This window comes from Gavia stellata, chromosome 3 (genome assembly GCF_030936135.1).
Source record: "Gavia stellata isolate bGavSte3 chromosome 3, bGavSte3.hap2, whole genome shotgun sequence".
In the NCBI taxonomy this organism is placed as follows: domain Eukaryota; kingdom Metazoa; phylum Chordata; class Aves; order Gaviiformes; family Gaviidae; genus Gavia; species Gavia stellata.
The window spans coordinates 103,405,218-103,422,100 of NC_082596.1; the positions used below are offsets into that span (position 1 = coordinate 103,405,218).

Genomic DNA, 16,883 nt, shown 5'->3' on the forward strand with positions numbered 1-16,883 from the left:
GTGTCTTTCCCGGCCTGATCTCGCCGCAGCCAGAGGAGCCGATGGCCCACAGCTCCGGCCCGCAGCCAGGAACACCCGCTGCCCCGGCGCTGCCTGCACCCAGCTCCGGCGGCGGACGGCCCGCCCAACACCCGCCCTGCCAGCCGCCTGGCCACGGTGGGACGGCGGGGAGGCTGGGCCACCTTCCGCTGCTGGCACGCTGCCCGCACCGGCTCTTCTGGAAAGGAGGCACCGAAAAACGGGAACTTCGGGAGTTTTTGGAGAGCTCCGCAATTCTGGGGCAAAGCAATCCCAGGCAAATGTTCCCCGCAGCCCTAGCTCAAGCTGGTGTGGATTTTTTACAGTGGAAAATACACTTTTCTCCCTGTCTGCTGCAAGCTAACCTTTCAAATGACTGTACGGTGTGAAATCACATCTGTGCCTTTCAGGAAGCAAAAAGATTGGCCCGGGATGCCCTATTTCACTGGCCAGCTCGATTCTGAAACCTAACACTGAAGCGTCCTGGTTTCACTGCTCATCACTTCAACAGAAACGTCTATCTGCTGTGTTCAAGTACTGGCATTTTGGCTACGAGAGGTGAGGGAGTAACGGTACCAAAGTGCAACTTCTGCCAGCGCAGCTCCCACGGCCAGGGCAAGTGCTGGGTGCAGGGTGTATCGGAAAGAAACGTGTGTGTATCGGATGGACATGCAGTTGTCAGCCAGGTGGTCCAAACACACCTGTATTTTCATATAGCACTCAAGCCACAACTAGCACTAGCTTGAGCATGAAGATGTTCATTGCTGCGGCTTAATACATTGACAAAATCTTCCATAACCAAGGGGTGCATGCAGCTGTGCTCTCTGTTGCAGAATCACAGAAGGACAGAATGAGAGGGGTTGGAAGGGACCTCTGGAGATCACCTAGTCCAACCCCCGCCAGAGCAGGGTCCCCCAGAGCAGGTTGCACAGGAATGCGTCCCGGCGAGTGCTGAGTATCTCCAGAGAAGGAGACTCCACAGCCTCTCTGGGCAGCCTGTTCCAGGGCTCTGCCACCCTCAGAGGAAAGAAGTTCCTCCTCATGTGGAGATGGAACTTCCTATGACCAAGCTTGTGCCCATGATCTCTCGTCCTGTCACTGGGCACCACTGAAAAAAGACTGGCCCCATCCTCCTGGTGCCCACCCCTTCGGTATTTATAAGCATTGATAAGATCCCCCTCAGTCTTCTCTTCTCCAGACTACAAAGCCCCAAGTCCCTCAGCCCTTCCTCATAAGACAGATGTTCCAGTCCCCTCATCACCTTTGTAGCCCTTTGCTGTACCCTCTCCAGCAGTTCCCTGTCCTCCTTGGACCGGGGAGCCCAGAACTGGACCCAGCACTCCAGACGCGGCCTTTTACCAAGGTATCCCCTTGATCAAATCCAGTGGAGGCACAGGAAGTTTTTTAACATCTGTAGAGTGGTCAGCAGCAGAGATTCGGAGATTCAGGCTGCGGTGACCTCCGTTTCACCCTCCTGTGCCACCCAGCAGCACTGCTCAGGCTGGCTGTGCCGACCACCGCGGCACAGCTCCACGTCCCACTTGGGAAGGGAGATGCCCGTGGCCCTGGCCAGCAGAGTGGGAGCACAACCTGCCTGCCCAGTCGGGTGCGCCTGGCTCCTCGGGCAGCAGGGACACCCCCACAGGGCCACCTGCCATTTTGGTTGCCCTCTTGGCCGTGGCCCAGGAGCCAGGCCCCAGCCCAGGCCCCCTCGCTTGGGGCTGGCTCTGCAGCGGGTGGGATGGGGGCACAGAGACCCCTGAGAGCACAAGGTCTCTGTGGCCCTGGGCACGGCTGCCCGGCCCCTGCCCTGATGCAGGGGGCCCTCACAGGCCCCGCCATGTCACGCCTCGGCGACGAGCAGTGACATCCCAACCCGGCCTCGGCCACCTCGGCCCCTCTCCCCGCTTGGTACGGTCCAAGCCGTTCTTCCGCCCTTCCCCGCCCGCCTTCACACTTGGTATGGTCCAAGACGCCTCCCCCGCCCCTTCGGCGCCCCTGCCCCGCCCACTGAGGGAAGCCCCGCCCCCTCCGCGGGGCGGAAGCGCGTTTCCCGGCCGCGCGGACGTATTGCCTCACTTCCGCTCCCCCTCGCGCCGTCGCTGCGTCGCCCCGTTTTGCCGAGAGAAGGACGCCCACGGGGTACGGCGGGGACGGGGCGGGCTCGGGCAGGGGGGCTCGGCGGGTCGTCCCTGGTGCCCGCAAGGCCCCGGTGGCATCGCTGCGCCACGGCAGGCCGCGGCCGTTAGCGGCTTGGGCCTGCGGGGTGGGGCTGGCGGCGGAGGGGGGGGCTGGCGGCGCCGTGCGAAGGCAGGCCGGGCCCTCAGCTCCCGGGTGGTTGCTGTCGTCCCGCAGGCCCGCCACCCGCCCGTCAGGATGTCGTACATGCTGCCGCACTTGCACAACGGCTGGCAGGTGGACCAGGCCATCCTCTCGGAAGAGGACCGAGTCGTGGTCATCCGCTTTGGGCACGACTGGGACCCGACCTGCATGAAGATGGATGAAGTCTTGTACAGCATAGCCGAGAAGGTAGGCCGTGCCGTGAGACGGTCCCGGTCTGCACGCAGTGTTTCAGCTGGCTTACGCAAAGCCTTAGGCAGGTTGTAACTCAGTTTCTGAAGAGGTATTGCTGCTTTAGGAGGCAGCGAGAAAGCCGTTTGGTTCGCTTTCACGAGTGTCTCCTAAAGTCATCGGCGATGCTGATGTTTGCAGTGTTTAAGGGGGGGAAAAGAGTGTTGCAAGTTCTGAAATCAAATCGCTGCCTGTTGATAAACCATCATCTAACGAATGTCAGCGTTCAAGCAGAACCAAGTGCTTGGTAGTAGGACTGCTGTGGCTGTAGGTAGTGCAGCACTGTCACTTTACATTCAGAACGTATAGTAGCCTCAGATTGCCATTTGAATAACTCAAGAAGTTACTTTCATTTTGACTTTTAAAAATGGTAAGATCCTAAAATGTACAGGACGGTGTTGATTAACATATCTAATTTTCTGCTTGGAGACAGATAGCATTCCATTGAGTTGTGTGGCCTGAAGTAAATTGCAGGAGCCAAACGCTGAAGCGCTTTTTAGATGGAAACTGAATGCCTGCTGACAGCTGGTCACTCACTGAAGAAAGACAGATACTGAAAAAAAATTAGACTGTTAACAGATACAATCAGCTGTAATTTATCTTTTTATGTATTTGGTAAAGGTTTTGCATAGTGATAGATGTAGAAAATTGACAGCTCTTCTTCAGCTGAACCACAGAGAAAATGAAGCAAAAAAAATCTGAACCAGAAGTGGTAACTTGGGTAGCAAAAGGAGTCAGTTATCTTCATGTAAAATTGTATGCATACTGCATAACTTGATACAGAGGTCTTGGTGTGATCTTTCTCTTTTAATGTTATATTTAAATAAATGGACTTCCATCTCTAAAATCCCTCCAGTGAAAGATCTATACCTATAGCTATAGCCAAATGTTAAGAGGTAAAGAATACCATAAGGAATTGCGACATGGTGTAATTTAGTAATTTTGTGTTTAACTTGGTGGGAGTGTCTTATGCTCAGATACTGTTAGTATCGACTTTTGGCAGGATGCTTCGCAATTTGGCAGATGTATTGGCAGTTAGGGGTGACTGGGGAAAGAAAGAACAATGTAACTTCTTATTTAAAAATCTCCCTCTGCAGAAATGGCAGATTAAAGGGGGAGATCCTTCCTCATCCTCTTGCTTACAAGCCATGTTTGGATCTCTGCTGTTTTAAAGAGTGAGTAAAAGTTCCAATCGTATAGGTGTTTATACTAGAGAATAATACGGAATGTTAACATGCTGTAATTGCACGCTACATTTGAAGAAAATGTAGCTGTATTTTACATTTGATACCATGGTGCAATATTATTTTAGTCTGCAGCGTTTTTTTGGGTAGCAGTAATATTTATTTGTGCTTTATAATAGGAAAACAGGATTTTTTCGGTTTGAATCCTTTTGGGGGGAAAAAAGAAACTAGAACGCTATATGAAAATACAAAGCAGATTGTTGTCACTGAAATGTACTCCACTTACAGTTGACCCTTTTTTTTTCCCCAGTGTTACATGAACAAGAAGAAAGGTTTCACCGAGTTTCAAAACAAAAAATGATTCTAAGATGTTAGATTTTTTGCTTTGTAAGGGTTTCAACCAAACATCTAAGAATTGAGTTTCATAAAACTCCTCTGGAACACCTTTTTTAAAAATACACTTTTTTTTTTTTTAAAAGGAGGCTTACAATTATAAAACCCCATCCTCTGAAATACAGGGCTTTGGCTGCTATATGACTTTAATACCCCTTTTTAAAGAAATATTTTTAAACCATAATTTATTTAGGACTGATTACTGTAAATCAGATAACCTCTTGTGAAACCAGGTCACTTTAACCAATAGGTGTATTGGGTCAATGTGGGTGTAGGGAGGATTGTTCAAATGTTTTGCATTTATTTAACCATAATTAGAAGTGTGAATAGCTGTGGCTTTTGCTCAAATGTTAGTTGTGCCTCTGCCTTTCTGTTAAGGTTACATGAAAAGTGAGAGAGGAGAAGAAGGGGGGTGGGGGTGGGCAGGGAAAGAGGGAGCTGTAAAAAAACATACTGGTATTATAGTTACTGGTGTTTGTGATTAAAGTTGAGCAAAGCTCATCTATTTACTCCTGTCTATAGTTTTCAAAATTGTTAGCTGTAAGTATTGCTCTCAACAGTATGATGTCTTTCTCTTTTCCCCTATAAATTTAATCACCTAAACTTAGAGCATAATTAACAAGAAAAAAATTGAAATAAGCGTTGACAGCGCAGACCTTAAAGTTTGTCCTTGGCTGTGTTTGCAGCCTTTTCAGTTCAGTAATGCGAGTCTGCTAGCTGCCTTCAACTTGAATGATTTGTTGCAAAAGCTAGTCTCAGTTCCTGTTGTGTTTTTTTTTTTTTCCCCCTGGGATTTTCTTGTCCATAAAGACGTCTATAGATAAAAAACATTGTCTAGAAACTGGTTAGGAAGATGAGAAGATGGAATCTTAGGTCTTGTCTCAGATTGCCTTAGGTATTTGCTGTGTGCACTTTGGGCCATCAGGTAATGCGTGGCTGTGAGATTTGCTTCTTAAAGGGATCTGAAATCTTAACAAAAAAAAAAAAAAGAGTATTACTTACCCCTAACAGAAATTTAAAGAAACTTCGTGGTTATTGCCATTCTTCCTAGTCAACGACCATACTGCTGTGGCAATCTCATGTTGTAGGAGTGCATTAACTTTTTTTGACTGACATTGTTTATGAAGAAAGGCAGGAGGGAGAACATTGGAGGACAAATGAGATGTATTGCATCTGGCATACGATTTTTCCTACATCTGTGTTTCCTATTTACCAGCTAAGTGTGTGATTTTGATCAAGATAGGATACAGAATCTATATCTGATGGTATGTCCTCTGCTTTATATTCTTGAGCCGTTCCATTTAAAGATTTAACAGTAGTCCACCCAAGCGGATACAGTTGTGTGAAGAATTAAAATAGCCTGTAACTGTGGCTAGGCAATAACGTACTTCAGGTTTTTGCATATGCGTGTTGAGTAATGTAGACTAATCTGTGAAGCTACGGTAATTAAGAAGAAAAAAAACACCAAACCAAACCCAATCGAAATTGAAGCCCAACCCATGAAAATAAGTCTGATAAAATTTTGAATCCATGCTGCTGTTTTAGTTTCCTGCTCCATCTAGTCCCCATGGACAGCAGCTACAATGGCCTGGTAAAACAGAGAAAGTTTTGAACTGACAGGTGGATAAAGGAAGTCAGAGTGTCAGAAATAAATACATTCAAAAGTTAGTATCTGTCTTGTTCTTACGCTGAAATTGTTTTTATCTCCAGGTGTTGAGCAAGTGTGGAGCTCTCCAAAAGGAGGTCTATCACCAGAGGTTGGGGTTTTTCTCAGAAAGCAGCTGATTTACTGCAACAAATCTACTATATTTTAGTGTATGTTAGGAGGTTAAGTAGCACAGAATCACTAAGGTTGGAAAAGACCTGTAAGACCATCAAGTCCAACCATCAACCCAACACCACCATGCCCATTAAACCATGTCCCACAGTGCCACGTCCACACGTTCCTTCAATACCTTCAGTGATGGTGACTTCACCACCTCCCTGGGCAGCCTGTTCCAGTGCTTGACCAGTAGTACTTTCAGAATAAATTTGTGTTATTATGTGTTCAACTTCTAAAATCAACTTCTAAAATACCAGAAGGGGTTTTGCATATTGTCTGGATAGTAAAATTTTTGTTCACATTAACAACCTCAGTGTAGTCTCAATTGTTACAACTGCAACTGCCTTTAGTGTGGTTTTCTTGCTCAGAGTTGGTTTTAATTCTTGTTCTGAGGTCTCCATACTGTATCCCCAGTTACAACTCAAAAGTCAGAAAGAAAACTTCTTATCAACAACTGCCTTGAAGTGATAGCAAAGCTTGTTCTATATAGGAGTGTAGTTTTGAACAGACAACTGCCTGGGGGATGGATTCACGTCCCAATGGATAGGGATAGGTTAAGCTGTGGTTTGTCTCCGCAGACTTACTAGCTCAAGTACATAGATCAGCTCCTGCATCCGTACCAGCCTGAATCCAGAAATGCTTCAATTGCTTTTGCTTAAAATGAAGCCTAAGGTAAAGCCTTGTGAATTAGAGCTGGCTGTGTGTGAAGCCAGCTCAGATGCTGCTCTGTACTGCTGTGAAGCGGGCTCTGTACTGCTGTATCTTGGCTCCAATATTGTGTCTGAGCCAGTATGTGCTTCTTCAGGCTGTAAGACTGGTCAGTGCTGTGCAGAGAGAGACATTTGAGTAGTTCTGCAGGGCTTGTCTTGTGTTGAAATAAAATGCCTCTTGGTGCCAAGCCTGCCCAGCCTGGCATGGCCACTGAACGGTAGATATTATGGCCGCTGCAGTGCTTCTACATCACCCTTTCCGTATTTAGCCTCTTACCCGTGTTTTTATCTAGTTCATTCTTAGGCCTGAATCCCAGCCTCCTGCTGCTATGTATGTTGGAGTGTTGCATGGCAAGGCCCATGTCATGGGCAACCTTGGCAGCCAGTGTCCAAAGTCTGCAAAACACATCCTTATTCAATGCACTTGCAAGCTAAGTGGTTTTGGAGTGGTAATCTTGTCAGATTTGAAAGCAAGCAAGGGGGAAAGAACAGACCCGCTTTTAAAGTTCTGAATTCAAATTTGAGAGTCCATATCCACCTTTGAGGTCTGCCTTGGACTTCATACAAGCTTTTGAGCAGATGATTGTCATCAGTTTCACTTCTATAAAAGTAGGTAGCTGTGCATTTACTCCCATGTAGGAGAGAAGGAAGATTCAGTTAATGGCTGAGATACTTGGATTGCAGTGATAACTTGCATATATGCTGTGCAGAGGTGATTTGAATGATCCAGTCCATTTGAGTAAGATATGTGTAATAACTTATTTAAGACTTGAGTAGTATGTGAGTTTCAGAAGACAAGCTGATGCATTCATTAACTCTGGTTCTCTTTTCTAAAATCTTAGGCTGTTAATGTTCATTGCTAGTGACAAGCATTTCTTGTTCTGCAACAGCTCAACTAAATTAAATGTATATAATGTAAAACTAACTTTAAAAGTTTTGTTTTTCCAGTACTATGTGAACTACATAGTTCTTGGAAGTAAAATTTTGGTTTAGCAGTGCTTTTGTAGTGGTCTTCTGGTGCGGCATATAATCTCCTTGGACTAGTCTTTCAGTGAACAAAGCAGGTCCTAAGAATGTTGTATTAATGCTTGGTTTAACTTAAAATAATTTTCTAATCTCCAAATTAAATACTTGTTCAAAGATTATGTTTAGTTTGTTGGAATTGCCAAAGGTGGTGTAGAAATTTCCCCACACGGCGAAGCTGTGCTGCTGATGCTGAAAATGTCAGTAGGATGGAAGAAGAAATGATAGGAGAGAATGAAAATGGCTCTTCGGGTTTTGGTTTTGGTTTTTTTGGGTGTTTTGTTTTGTTTTTTTAAAAAAACCCAAACCAACAAACAACTGTCTTTTGCCTCCTAAGGCTAACCAGGGAGTAACTTCAGTCTCTTCTCAGCTAAATTGTTGACTCTGAACATCCCATTAAATTTCTTAGAACTCTTTCACATAAAATTGAAATGGGCACGAATGATCACTTCAGAGGGTGTTGAGAGTTTGATATTATGACTAATTTGGGTTTTCGAGGCTTTACATCTTGCCTATTTTGGAACATGGCTTAAATGGGATGTTTTCATTAGATTATTGACAGAGTCTAGGATTATAACTAGCTCCATAAAAGCACAGTAAAAACTATTCAAATGCTGTTTCACTCCAGAAGAGGTGTTACTTTCTTTGCTACTAATACTTATTTACGTCTTTGAATTGTGATTATTTTTTTATAATTTAGAAACTGTGTTGAAGCAGAAGTCCATCCAAATTTATTTACCATGTGCTTCTGTTTTATTGTAAACAAACCACCTCCATACTTTCCCAATTAAAGTGCCTGCTAGGATATTTAAGTACAGGGTACACCATATATAATATTTTTCTGGTACAGTCTAATCCTGTTCTATGGACTAAAATAAAACATCTTTACATCAAGCAGAAATTATACGTTTGATAGCAGAATTAACAAGTGGGAAGTACTGTGACAAACAGTAAGTTTGTCATAAACCTTAGACCACGTGTGACCTCAGACTGGTAATTTTGTATAGTCAAATGGGAAGGACCGAAATTGTATTTGTATGTAGGTAAAGATGGGGGGGCAAGGTTGTGTGTTCATGGTATAATGCATGAGTATTTGATAATATACCTTAAAGGTTTGTGTAATTTAGATGCCTACTGACTTATATTTTAATGCGCATGTGTGCGTGTTAATTTCTACTGTACATGTATGAGCTAAATTTAGAAACTAAAACTTCCCCTAATTCCACTTAAGGTTAAATATGCTACATCTAGGAAACAAAAATGTGACATGGTTTTCTTTCAGAAATGAAGACATTAACTATGACATTAAAGAGGAGGGATTCTTGTGCATTTAATTCAGTAACTCTGCAAAATGAAAGCCTATTTTACCAGAATTGCCCAGAGAATAGTTTCTCGTCAAGGTCTTTTTTTCATTATCGGTTAAATTTTTAAGCTCCTGTTTTACTTTACACCTCTCAAAAAGGCCGTCAGTTTTTATTACTAAATTAACAGATTTATTTTCATTTAACGAGCCTTGTTAAACAAATTAGATGGTTTAGAGGGCAAAAAATGCTTGGAGGCAGGTACCAGGGCCTTTTAGAGCGTTAATTTTCTTAAGTCCATAAGCAGCTGATGACAGAGGCAAAATGTGTCAGCTTGGCTTGCACAGAGCAGTTAGTCTGCTTGTTTGGAGCTGTGTGGGTCACTGTGAGGTCTCAGTTGTCTGTGAAGGGCATTTGTTTCTCTGGATGTTCATTTAGCGTAGTAACTTTCCAGTTGATGCTGGATGTGAAATGAGCGTCTTGGCTATATTTAAAAATACTGTCCATGTTAATTGGTCGTTGTGGTTAAAAATACTGGCAAGACTTTGATGTGATTTTAAGACTTAATATTTTGGAAAATAAATATTGCAATAATGAAAGCTTATGCCTTTTAATCGGTAAGACAAATAATCAAAGGCTTGGTAATATATATTGCTTTTATATTTCCTTTTTTTTTCTGTTTAGGTAAAAAACTTTGCTGTTATTTATCTCGTGGATATCACTGAAGTACCAGACTTCAACAAGATGTACGAGTTGTACGATCCCTGTACTGTCATGTTTTTCTTCAGGTACATGATGGTTCTAGAATGTAACTCAGTTAAATTTTTTGTGTGTCTCAGCAGCGTCTCAGTAGATCATTTCTAAATGCGTATCAGCATACTGATGCTTATATTTTCATTGCTCTACAAGAGAGTAAACTGATTAAATAGGGAAATGGCTTGTTTTCCAATTAGCCTAGTAACAGTGTTTTGATAATAGAGTACAAATTAGTGATAGTGAAAACTGGTTTTGCTATGCATTGTTTTTTAGTTTTAAATCTGAAACTCCCTGTATAGAATACTGCAGTAATGCGGCAGTCAAGCTTGTCAAACTTGCTTTAAAGATATACCTGAAGCATTAAGGTTTTTTGGAGCTAAGGCATCTACTTTGATGAGATAAAATGTGCTACTGACAAGCGTGGTACTCTTCTCTGGTGTTAGACAGTAGTGGGAAGGAAATATAAACAATGAGGAATACGCTGAAGGCTAATTGCACTGAGTAGCAATCTCGGGGGCATGTTTGCAGTCTGTGTTCTAGCTTTAGAAATAGGTGGTAGAATGTCAACTTGAGTGACAGGAGTGGATACTCTATCTTGGAGGCTTATTTTGCAAGCCTGCTTATGTTATAAGGGCTTCTTCAGAATCCTACAAAGCCTTGTTGTGGGGGATATAAAGTTTATTTCTGAATTATAATACCATATTAACTTGTCTGTTTGTTTTTTTTTTTTCTCTCCCTTTAAAGGAACAAACACATCATGATTGATTTAGGTACAGGTAATAACAACAAGATCAACTGGGCAATGGAAGATAAGCAAGAGATGATTGACATAATAGAAACTGTTTACAGAGGAGCCCGCAAAGGTCGAGGTTTGGTGGTATCGCCGAAAGATTATTCCACTAAATACAGATACTGACATTTCTTTGGGGCTGCCTTTTTTTTAACCCTGTGTCCACTTAAATTTATTCTTGTGTATGTGTGTACATATATATATATATTAAACGAGAAAGACCTACCAAGCCTTCAACTTTGAGTATATTTTGAATTATTTAAACAGTTTGGATTCCGTTTGGAAAAGTAAAAGACTCGAAGTCTGGAACTGTCCAACTGCAGTAATACTGTAGATGAATTTTGGATTGTTTTTTTATTTTTATTTTTTAAAGACTTTACGCTGTGTCATCCTTTGGGTATGATGTATTTTTGTACATAAAAAGCCTGTTTGCAGAAAAACACTTCAACTGTTATTGTTTGCTTTTGTTACAGAAATATGTGGGGAAACTATATTATAGCTTTTTTAAAAGAATAAAATGAGTTTCACTTATTTAGCTGAATTTTCTTTAGCTAATTAAATTTGAGAATGAAAATGAAAACAAATGTAATTGGATGCAAAGTCATAATTTTGAAGATGAAGGCTTATCACTTCTGTCAGGATTTCCTTGCACAGTATCTTGGTCTTCTGTGTCCACTAAAAATTGGAAGAAAGCACTAAGGTGCATTTATTCACATTTAGCAGAACTCGGAGAAAACATCTTCTATGACTTTCCTCCACCCTGACTTAATTGACTTGTGGTGATGGACTTCTTTTTCACGGTGATTATGCATACAGTAGTCAGCTTGACATACTTGGTAGATTCTGCAGTGCCAAAGGGTAATTGCAGTTCTGGAGCCGGTTGCATAGTCAGCAGCTGAAGAAAGGATGAGCTACGCTTTCTCTCATTTGACCTCCATTTTGTCTAATGGTATACTAAAATGCATATATACTCATGAAACTTGGATTGGGTTCCACTGTGGCCTGGCTTTTGAGGTTGCTGTTTGCATTTCTGATAACTTTTGTTCTGCAGTAATGGAACCAGGGTGGTGTGGGTTTTTTTGTTTTGTTTTTAAACTGATACACGCGTATTTACAGGATTAAGAAAAAACAAGCCAGACTATGCAGAAAGGAGATACCTGTCCTTTTGGTCTAGTTTGTTACAAGACAAAGCGGAATATGCTTTTTTTACCATCTGTGTGTTTTAGAGGATTTAGAATGAGTTGAGAAAGTAAAATTAAATTAACCTGGTTTACAGTGGTTATTAATTATGGAATCATTTCTGTTGGAAGGGACTACTGGAGGTCTAGTCCAACCTCCCAAAGTAGGTCCCGCTTGATCAGGTTGCCTAGGACTGCCCAGCGTTGAGTGTCTCTAGGGATAGTGAGTCTTCAACCTTTCTGCAAAGCCTGTTCTGCTTGAGCACCCTCATAGCTGAGGGTGCATCTAGCTGGAATTTCCTGTGTTCCAGCTTGTGTCTATTAACTTTCTTGTGTAGAACACCTGCAACAAGAGTCTGTCTGTTCTCCATGCTCAACCACGGGGTAGCTGTAGCCAGAAGGAAAGGCGTAGTCTCTTCTTAAGACTGAACTGCCAGAATTCTCTCAAACCCTCGTATGCTTTGTACTCTACAATATCTTGGTGGCTCTCTGTTTAACTGCCTCATAACAATATATTGCTTTGAGCTGGGGAGCACCAGAATTGACATAGTACTCTGGCTGTGGTCTCATAGGAGTTGAATAGAGGGGAATGACCCCCGGCTCTACTTGTGCTAACGCTGAGCAGAATGTGGCTGCAGCCCTTGTCACCGGGGCACCCTGCTGACTCTCCTTCCCCTTGTCCACCAAACCCCGCTCTGTCCCTGCAAAGCTGCACGCCAGCCAGCCCCCCACGGCTGCGCCGCGGCATAAGCTTACCCTGTCCCAGAGGTGAGGCTGGGCGCTTGCCTTTGGACTTTGTGAGGTTCCTGTTGGCCCAGTTCTCCAGCCTGTCCTCTAGCGAAGCAGCCTCTCCCCCCAGTTTGACGTTGCTTGCAGCGCTACATCGATTACAGCATTGATTGGAATGATTTCTTGATATCGATGAAGAATCTGTAAGAGATGGTGTTAACACCTGCCAAAGTTTTAAAAGGCGTATTCATCCTTCATTAGCTGCGGTATTCTACTTACCTGGTAATGCTTCAATTTCTGCATTCGTTGTGAGAGATTCCCGTAAAGTTTCAAAGTCTTTCCTGCCAGAAGTGCCAATGTTTTGGTGTACAAGAACCTTAAAGTTAGTGCACGTGTCCCGTTTTCTTTGACTCAGCCACGCTCAGGACCTGTTTGGTGACTAGAATTCCTGTCTATCTCAAAGTGTTTAGGCTCTTTCATTAAAACTGTTAATGTCAAAGAACCGAAACTGGCACAGCATGCAGACGTGGATGACATTATCTGTGCAGCTTTGGGCTTGTGGAAAGAGTAACTACTGCCCAGCTGTAATATCTGCAAACACTGCCATTTCTTTTGGTGCAGAACAGTTGATGTTCACTGGACCTACGAAGTTTTGCAAAGGCACCTTTGTAATAACATCAAATAAGGTAAGGTGCCTTTTGTAATGTAAAACATTGACAGCATCAAAATGGCATATGCAAATGGGGAAGTTTTGTCATAGAAGGATCTTGTTACTCTGAGAACTTTTAAGTTAAAAAGGCAACAAAGAAATATGATGAAGATTTTAATATTTTTAAAATAAATGAAATACATTTTCATACATTGGAAAAGTTTGTGACTGGGTAAGTTCACTGTATGGGATGTAGTTTTCTGTCCAAAATAGTGGTTTTGCCTCCCCTCAAACCAGCAATTCTTTCCCAGTTACAGGAGATAGTGTCCCATTTAGATGAATAAACCCAGCTTTCCACTTTTTTTCCTGGGGCAATAGTTAAGAAATAAAAACAGATTCTGTTGTGACATGATGCAAGCGTGTTTGTTTTCACTGGCGCTTTTTGTGACTAGTGATGCTGATGGTAAACTCCCAGGTTCGGTGTGGTGCTGTTCTCCCTTTATCTTTCTTGATCGCATCCTCGTTTCAGTGCTGCAAAGAAACAGTGAATAAGTAGGTTAGTGGTTTAATTATTCATGAATGTGATTCAGCGTAAAAATAGTAACATCTCTGTAGAGTTAAATACATCTTCATGGATTGTCTTTCTGTATTTCTGAAAACTAGCTTACCACAAAAAAGGCATCAGAACAAATAGATGCTTAAAGTACTTCAATATTACTTACAGACGTTCCTGTCTTTCAGCGGGTAAGCAGTCTCTAAGTGAAAAAAATAATTGATGTGTCTCAGTTTGAATCGGGAAAGCGTGTAACAACAGGAAGAAGACATCACCCACACCCACAGAACACGGAAGCAGCGCTGTCTTGTAAATACTAAGAACTCGTAAATACTAAGAACACCAACTAAGGCTCCCATCGGGGTGGGGGGGTGGCATTTGCAACAGAGCGCGATATAAAACCCTGCACACAATCCTGAACTGCAGCATGTTTTTATATTACAGAGTGTTTGACAATAACACTAAAGTCGTCCTTGCGCTTTCCATCCCCATCTCACTGCTGCGAGAACAAACAACTGCCGTGCTTGGGGCGAGTGTCTTTAAGAGGTGTGCTCTGAGCCACGCTGGGAAGTGGAAGCGGGTTGAAAAGCAGCTGTACGTAAATTTACACCAGCGCGAATCCTCAGTCAGCCAGGTGAGCATACGCAAGGGACAGGAATGGTGGGCACGGTGCTTTAAGCCGCACAGGTTTTACGACAAAGGTACAGCCTCAGTTTACGTATTTGAGGTAAGTTCGCATGACCCCCTCGTGTGTGGCGCTCGGCTGAAACAGCCACATCAAGCTACAGTTTCTCTGTTGAAAAAGTGGTAGCATTCTTTGGCTCTTGGCACAAAGAAATCCAAGGTCATTTTAAATACTTGAAAAAAAGAATCTCAGTATACTTTAAAATCGACAGACATGCAGGTATGATAAATATATAAACAATATTTTCACACTAGGTGCTGCCCATAGTTCAAAACTAAGTGCAAATACATAGAGTAAAAATTAAGTTTCTTTACTTTCAACTCGTTGTCAGTGTTTTCTATCCCAGCCTCTGTCATCAGGTCAGCAACATGCTTCTCGAGGTCATCAATGCGCTCGCCCATTTCTTCCAGTAAAAAGTTAAAGATAACTTATTTATAAATAATATAATTTGATAGGTTTTTTTCCTTCCGTGAGAGTAACAAGAAGCTTTCTTCCAGATGTCTCAGCCTCTTTCTTACTCATGTTTAACGCAAGATGAAGCATGCACAAAGTCCTACTGTTACAAGACAATCCCACGTTCTCTTGCGACAGAGAAGCATTCAGGGTCTAAATATTTTCAAATAAATACCTTCCTGCCTGCCCATGAGTGAACTGGAGTATTTTCTGTGCGAGATTGCTTTCTTTCTGAGGAACTATTTTAGGTGATACCCTACAGCCAACCTCCGCAATCAGAACATGAGCGCTGCCGCAACATTGTTCTTCTCTTACGCCAAAGCCTCCTGAAAGGGCGAGTTTCAGAAAAAATGGGAAGTGTAATAAATTCTCAAATTTAGAAAGTGGAGGTAGTTTCTGTAAATACCCCTTCAGCTCTTAATTTGTCTTTCTGAGGGCTCACCTTCCCACGCTCCGGAGGCTCACCGCTGCTTTTAAAGCAGCAACACGCAGCGGTACGCTGATTTAAGTGGCATTTTTGAAGGTGGTTGCTTTGGTAATGTACCTTCAGCATCTTTACACATAATTTGTTGCTTATTTTACGTGAAAGCACGAATTGCCGCACAGAGACTAGCTCGCTGGGAGTTGATACTTTTAGTAAAGCCTTTTCTAGGATTTCCTTCTTAGTAAAGGGGGAAATAAACGGGCTTGAGGGGCGCGGGGGGGGGCAATTCGGTTGTCTTTACATCACAGGCGTTTAACAACGTCAATCCTTAAGTTTAGCGGGATGTTTAGGAAGAAAGCGCGTCCCCGGGTTAACAAGCGAAGTCCCTCCCCGCAGGGGACACCGGGCCCGGCCCGGCCCGGCGGAGCAGGCCGCCTCTCCCGCGCAGCAGTCACCCGCGGTCGAAAGAGGATATTGCTCAGCGTTATCTTTTCAGTCAGGGCTTGAAAACTCTCCTGCAGCTGATGCAGCAGATTTTCCGCCTGGGGGGAGGGAAAAAAAAAAAAAAACACCAGAGAGAAAGCAGAGCGCGGGAGCCCCGGGCGGCGGCCCAGCGAGCCGCGGCGCAGGGCCCGGCCCCAGGCCCGCCTCCCCCCGCGCCCCTCCGCTCGGCACCACGGGGGGACCCTCCGGTGAGGCGGACCCGCTGCGGTCCCCCCGCTACCGGGCAGGCGGCCGCCCGGGCGGAGCCCCCCGCGGTCAGGGTGCCCCCGCTCCCCCCCCCCCCCCCCCCGCCGCAGCCAGCCCCGCGCTCACCAGCCGCGAGAGGTCCCCGGCGCCCGGCGGGCCCGCGGCCGCCATCGCCCCCGGCTCGGCGGGGCGGGCAGGGGAGGGCCCCGCCCGCTCTCCCGGAGCCGCCGGCTGTGAGGGGGGGGGCTCCGAGGGGAGGGGGTGCGCCGTTAGATGCCGTCCAGCGGTGGAACTCTTGGTTTTCCGAAGGCACTGTCGCCTGCAGGGCGGTAACTAGAAAGGGCTGTTGAGGTTTGGCCTTCAGGGGTCTTCCGACCTCGTAGGAGAGAAGCGACAAAGCGCCCGATGACAAATGCTTGTCTTCCGCCAAGGCCCAAGGGTTGGGTTTCTTCCTTTCTTAAGGTTTGCTTCCTTTTCCCCATGTAATTACTTTTGCAATACGGAGCGGTAAAAAATACCGAGCTCGTAGAAGTTCCTTGCACCAGGACGTCTCAACGGACAAGACGGAAGGCACTGGCAAGAATTGGGTGTTGCCTCTTGCAGTCGTGCTGGCGTGTAGCTCATCCCTGCGGCTTTCAGCTTTGTAGCACGAAAAGCTCCTGGTGCCTCTGTTGCAGAGGTGTCTTCTTGTCTCCGCAGATGTCCTGGGCGCTGTAACTGCTGCCTGGTGTATATGAAGACATTTCCTATTTACCGTGCCTCTACGGTTAGGAGAGTATCCCTGTTGGGCAATAGCTTTCCTTAGTCTATTCCTTTATAGATATGCCAAACACTAACAGTGCTTTCATCCATAACAAGTTTCTCTCCTGAGTTAGCAGTGACCTCAAATGCTGGCAAGATAATCGCTTGCAAGCCTACCACTTAGACTCTTTCTTAATAAACGTAATTGTTTTC

At 44.4% G+C, this 16,883-nt stretch overlaps 2 protein-coding genes across 3 annotated transcripts; one reads left to right on the top strand and one right to left on the bottom strand.

Annotated features, from left to right (window-relative positions):
• The first annotated feature begins 2,121 nt into the window (after positions 1 to 2,121).
• TXNL4A (thioredoxin like 4A) lies at positions 2,122 to 11,039 on the top strand. 2 transcript variants are annotated; one of them, XM_059815462.1, is made up of 4 exons: positions 2,122 to 2,160; positions 2,374 to 2,547; positions 9,707 to 9,810; positions 10,523 to 11,039. In XM_059815462.1, exons 2-4 carry the CDS (start codon positions 2,395 to 2,397, stop codon positions 10,692 to 10,694), a joined length of 429 nt encoding a protein of 142 aa, XP_059671445.1. In that variant the 5' UTR covers positions 2,122 to 2,160; positions 2,374 to 2,394; the 3' UTR covers positions 10,695 to 11,039. The 2 variants fall into 2 exon arrangements, with proteins under 2 accessions (XP_059671445.1, XP_059671446.1); XM_059815463.1 differs by lacking the exons at positions 2,122 to 2,160; positions 2,374 to 2,547 and adding an exon at positions 3,709 to 3,764.
• Positions 11,040 to 13,285: 2,246 nt separating this feature from the next.
• HSBP1L1 (heat shock factor binding protein 1 like 1) lies at positions 13,286 to 16,100 on the bottom strand. The gene is made up of 4 exons (XM_059815711.1): positions 16,056 to 16,100; positions 15,715 to 15,781; positions 14,677 to 14,771; positions 13,286 to 13,655 (listed from the first exon to the last, which is right to left on the bottom strand). The coding sequence occupies exons 1-4, from the start codon at positions 16,098 to 16,100 to the stop codon at positions 13,650 to 13,652; spliced, it is 213 nt and encodes a 70-aa protein (XP_059671694.1). The 3' UTR covers positions 13,286 to 13,649.
• Positions 16,101 to 16,883: the final 783 nt, after the last annotated feature.